Raw genomic sequence first — 4549 nt, forward strand, 5'->3', positions numbered from 1 at the left:
GTTGTTGCATTGGAACCTCGGCTCGAGCTGGATGTTCAGCAGGAGAGTGCACAGGTTGCTGCTGTATGGCCAGGTTCTGTCTGGCAACGACGTTCCCCATCGCTTCAAATTGGTTCTCCAGCACCAAGTTTCGCGCCTCCAATGCCCTGAGGCGATCCTCCATATTCAAAACGACGTTCCTAGCGTTCTCTTACTCAACTGCCGCCCTACGCTCGGCGCTCCGTTGCTCTCTGGCGGCATTCCGTTCTCCTACAGTAGGTATCTACACAGAGTCTTAATATACAACACTCAATGGATGTACACTAACTGCTACCTATTCACTTTTTTTTGGTAGTTAAACGTGAGGGAAGGTAAAGCAAAAAGAAGGCAGATTGTATTGAGGGGTTTTTAAGGGGAACACTGTATCATAGGATAGATCGATCGATGGTCTCCTTCCTATGCATAGTGAGGATGGAAAAGAAGCTAGTCTGCATGTACGGCTTTCTTTTCTTTTTTCGTGTTTTCCACATATCCATTTTTTATCTCTTTCTTTCACTTTTTCCACTTTTCATACTTCTCCTGTCCTTTTCCAATTGCCAAGTACCCATTCACCAGGTATGTTATATCATCATGTACTATACGCTGTGTGCTATATGATTGTTGATATGTGTAAGCTCTTGCTATATGCTTATAGCTCTTGTTGATTATGTTCTTTAGGTTATAGCTTTCATTTTCGCTATCAGGATCGGGTGGTTATAATGTAAGGTTTCTCTCCGTTTCTTTTTTATATGGTCTCTACAAATACGTACAAGCATTGACTACTAACACTCTATCATGCTATAAGATATATCATCCACTCGACTGGTTGCTAGTAAATCTCAACGTGTCTCAAGTAGTAATACCTATGGTAAGTCTCAAACGGCTTTTATTCCCTTTTCCTTACTACCTCTGTTCTCCAAACTAATAACTGCTCAATCTCTTTATGCGGTCTTCCAATTGACGACACTGCTCCATTCCGCACTTTACCATCTGGACATTTCGCTTTTGCTTTCTACCATTCTACTATATTTCGCTCTCCTCTCTATCACCACCGTTCATTATAGTATAAATCGACTACATTAGTACTAGTTTCCTTCTATCAATACTTGCTCCTGTTTTCTTTTGATGCTTGTAAAATTCTAGCCAATGACTATAATAAAATAAAATCATTTCATTCAACTACAACGTAAATAATTTTACAATATCCATAACCTATTGGACAGATCATACCGCTATCATTTTAATTCTATCTACACCTCCCTATACGCTAAATCATGCACATACAGACCTCTGTAAAGAAATTGAGCAACACCCCTTTTTATGGAGCAACCCCTATTTCCGCGTGCATGCAGCAAAATATCACCATGCTCAAAACATGGTGATATGTTACATTTCACCAGGTTTCTGTAAAAATTTCACCATGTTAAAAAACCTGGTGAAATATACCTATCACCCTAATATCACCTGGATATCACCCTGTTTTTTACCTGGTGATATTCCCCTACCCACCCAGTGAGAATGGAGAACAATTTGACAGCAGACACTTGAAACAAAAACAAAGCCGGAGGGAAAAGACAACAACAAATTACTGGTGGGACAAAGCACGGATCCTTTTACAAACACACTGACGATTCTACTGCAAAGATCTCAACACAAGATGCAGTAATGGAATGGCCATTTGAAGCAGGGGACGATCCAAGGGTTAAAGAGAAGAAAAGGGGGACAAACAGTTCAAAGCTATACACTATGAAGGAGCTTTGCTTAACCGCCGGTCTCTTAAGATCTCGCTCTTAGGCATCGTGCATTTTGATATAGGACTGTTACGGTGAATTTGGGGTATTCCAGGTAGTTGCGTAACGGTTTATGTGTATGTTTAATAGTGAGCACCAGTAATAATATCGTTTATTACAGACGGGTTGTGAAGTGATATGAGTGTAGAGTAAGGTGAAAATGTGTATGGGTTATGTCCAAGGTTGTAAATAGTAGGGAGCTGTTGTCTTGATTAAGCTCAGTGAGTAGAAATGAGGATCAGGGATGTTACGTCTGTCCAAAATGAATGAGGAATAAGGATCAGGAATGATACGCCTGTCCACGTAAATGAGAAATAAGAGCAGGAATGTTACGTCTGGTCTTAATAGAAGAGTTTATTTAGCTTCAGTTATGAGCAATAAACAATATGTAAGATAAAACAAGCCGTGTTTAGGTCTTGATTGATTGAAAACAATACTTGAAAAGTTAAGTCAAAAGTGGGAGGTAGAAATTCAATGTCTTTATTCAAATAAAAATGATGGGGTATTTATATCTTTCTGGTTATTTAATAATGTCTAAGATAATTCATGCTGCGGTTGCTGCGCAACGCCAATGCTGCGGTAGCTTGCTGTTACTACAGATGCTGCGGTAGCTTGCTGTTACTACAGATGCTGCGGTAGTTGTTGTTACTGCGGATGCTGCGGTAATGCTCTTATTCAACAAGCTGTTCATCGAATCTTTACAAGGTAAAGAGGTTCGTTCTATTTATAGTTGTTCCTTTTGATAATTTGGGGGTGCAAGAGAGTTGTAGAGTTGCTGCGGTTGCTGCGGTAGTTATGTATTGTATTCTGTTTGCCGCTTGGTGTGTGGTTCTTTTGTATGTTTGGTTTATTTGGTATGGGTGGTTCTCGGGGTAACACACCTCCTCGGGCCCAGAAAAAGATGGTCCCACATCGTTTAAATTGTTGTATAATGGATCGTAAGGTCGCTCTGTATGTGCGTCGGCGCTCCATCCGTTCGTATTTTTGTTGTAATTCTTTGTGATGTTCCTTGGATCGTAAAGTCACGCTGTGTATGTGTTGGTGCTCCATCCTTTTGGTTTGTTGTGTTGATTGTGTGGATCGTAAAGTCGCTCTGTGTGTTTCGGTGCTCCATCCATTCGATTGCATTGATAATTTGTGTATGGATCGTAGAGTCGCTTTGTGTATGTGTTGGCGCTCCCTTGTATTGTTGTGGATTTGGTTACGGATCGTAGAGTCACTCTGTGTGTTTCGGCGCTCCATCCTTTTACTTGAATTGTCTCTTGGTGTCATTGTAATGGTTGTTGTGTGTTTGTATTATGTGTATGACTAGTTTTCCCTTTTAACTGTACCCAATTTGAATATTTATTTGTGTATAAGATGTATATGTGTGTATGAGTGTGGTACAGTTGATAGATAGATATATGATATGTAATAAGAATGTTTTGTGGGAGTTTTTTGTGTTATATGATTTTTTTTTCTACATTTTTGTGGGTTACAGCAAGGTTTTTGTTTGGTAGTCGTCTATTCGTGCCCTTCTTGGTAGTTGCCAAACATTAGGCGGCAACAATCTTGGCAGTATGTATTTATGGGTATCCAAGTGAATGTATTCTGCAGGATAATGTTCAGGACGATAGATCTCACTTGATCCTCTGTGAAATATGCTTGAGGCCGAACGCGGAACCTCGCTACAAGCCTATTTGTGTGGCCTGCTAATTGCATCAGCTGTTCGTTGGCGTATTCCCTCATAGCCAATAGTGTGGTGGCTTCCGAGAACTTGCTGATAAGCTCGATGTGCGTATTCGAATCCTCTTGGACGAGGCTTGCGATCCTTTCGTAAGTGGTTTCGACGTTTCCCTTCGTAATTGCTGGTATTGGTGTTGGTAATGTAGACGTAGCCGATCGCTCGTCAATGTCCATGGGGTCAGTTCCATGGCTACTTGTGCTCGGGTTTGGGCCCCATCCACCTTCATTTATGTTTGGAATATACGTGGGCGGTGATCCCCATCCGTCCAGGTTGTGAAGGTCCGTTGTGGTTTCGTGTGCCCATGGGGCAGCAATGTTGATTCCCGTGTTGCTCTGGATAATGTTGTTGTTGTTGTTGTTGTTGTTCATATTTGCATTATGATAGTGGTTATTTTCTCTCCTTTTCCTTTTCTTTGTCTTCTCTTTTATATGTTTTTTTTCTTTTACAGTCTTTTCTCTATTTTATAATATGTTCTTTTTGAAGTGTATAAATTCTTTTTTATACATATGCACGTTTATATTTCAGAGTTAATTTTCTATGAACGTCCTCTAGTAGGTCGATAGCTACTATCTCTTTTCTTCTTTTTCTTTGTTTTTCTCCGATTTCCTGCAGTTTTAGTCCTTCTCGATTTCCTTGCTGCGGCATCGTCTGTGTTGTTTCGTCTTGGTCTGATTCTGATACATCTTCTTGTGGTGGTACTGCATCGACCTCGTCGGTAATGAGGTGCAGCGATGCCTGAGATATTGGGGCTCGGTACTCGGTATCAGGTAGGGTATAAGAGCGCAATCGGTTTCCATAGTAGGGGTTCGGTAAGAATCTTCCTTGCATCGTTTTTAATCGATAGGTACCGCGTTTGTTGACCTTGTGAATCAAGAATGGTCCTTCCCATAGATCTTCTAGGCGTCCTGCCCAATTTCCTTCCAAGTAATTTTGATATACTTGAACAGTATCTCCAATTTGGAAAGGGCGTTTCAGTTCCTTGCCTTGCTGCAGTAATTTCTTTTCGATTCTCCGT

The 4549-nt window shown here is 40.8% G+C and overlaps 2 protein-coding genes across 2 annotated transcripts; both read right to left on the minus strand.

The window, feature by feature from the left end:
- Positions 1-2667: 2667 nt before the first annotated feature.
- Positions 2668-3267, minus strand: BDB00DRAFT_863939 (uncharacterized protein; the record flags this gene model as incomplete). The annotated part of the gene is made up of 1 exon (XM_053126145.1): positions 2668-3267. A coding segment is annotated over exon 1 (356 nt), but the record flags the coding sequence as incomplete, so codon positions are not given.
- Positions 3268-3311: 44 nt separating this feature from the next.
- BDB00DRAFT_880362 (uncharacterized protein) lies at positions 3312-3902 on the minus strand (the record flags this gene model as incomplete). Its single annotated transcript, XM_053127983.1, has 1 exon — positions 3312-3902. The coding sequence occupies one exon, from the start codon at positions 3900-3902 to the stop codon at positions 3312-3314; it is 591 nt and encodes a 196-aa protein (XP_052972262.1).
- Between the last annotated feature and the right edge of the window lie 647 nt (positions 3903-4549).

The sequence above is a fragment of the Zychaea mexicana genome (genome assembly GCF_025766255.1).
Source record: "Zychaea mexicana strain RSA 1403 chromosome Unknown BDB00scaffold_239, whole genome shotgun sequence".
Lineage (NCBI taxonomy): Eukaryota > Fungi > Mucoromycota > Mucoromycetes > Mucorales > Lichtheimiaceae > Zychaea > Zychaea mexicana.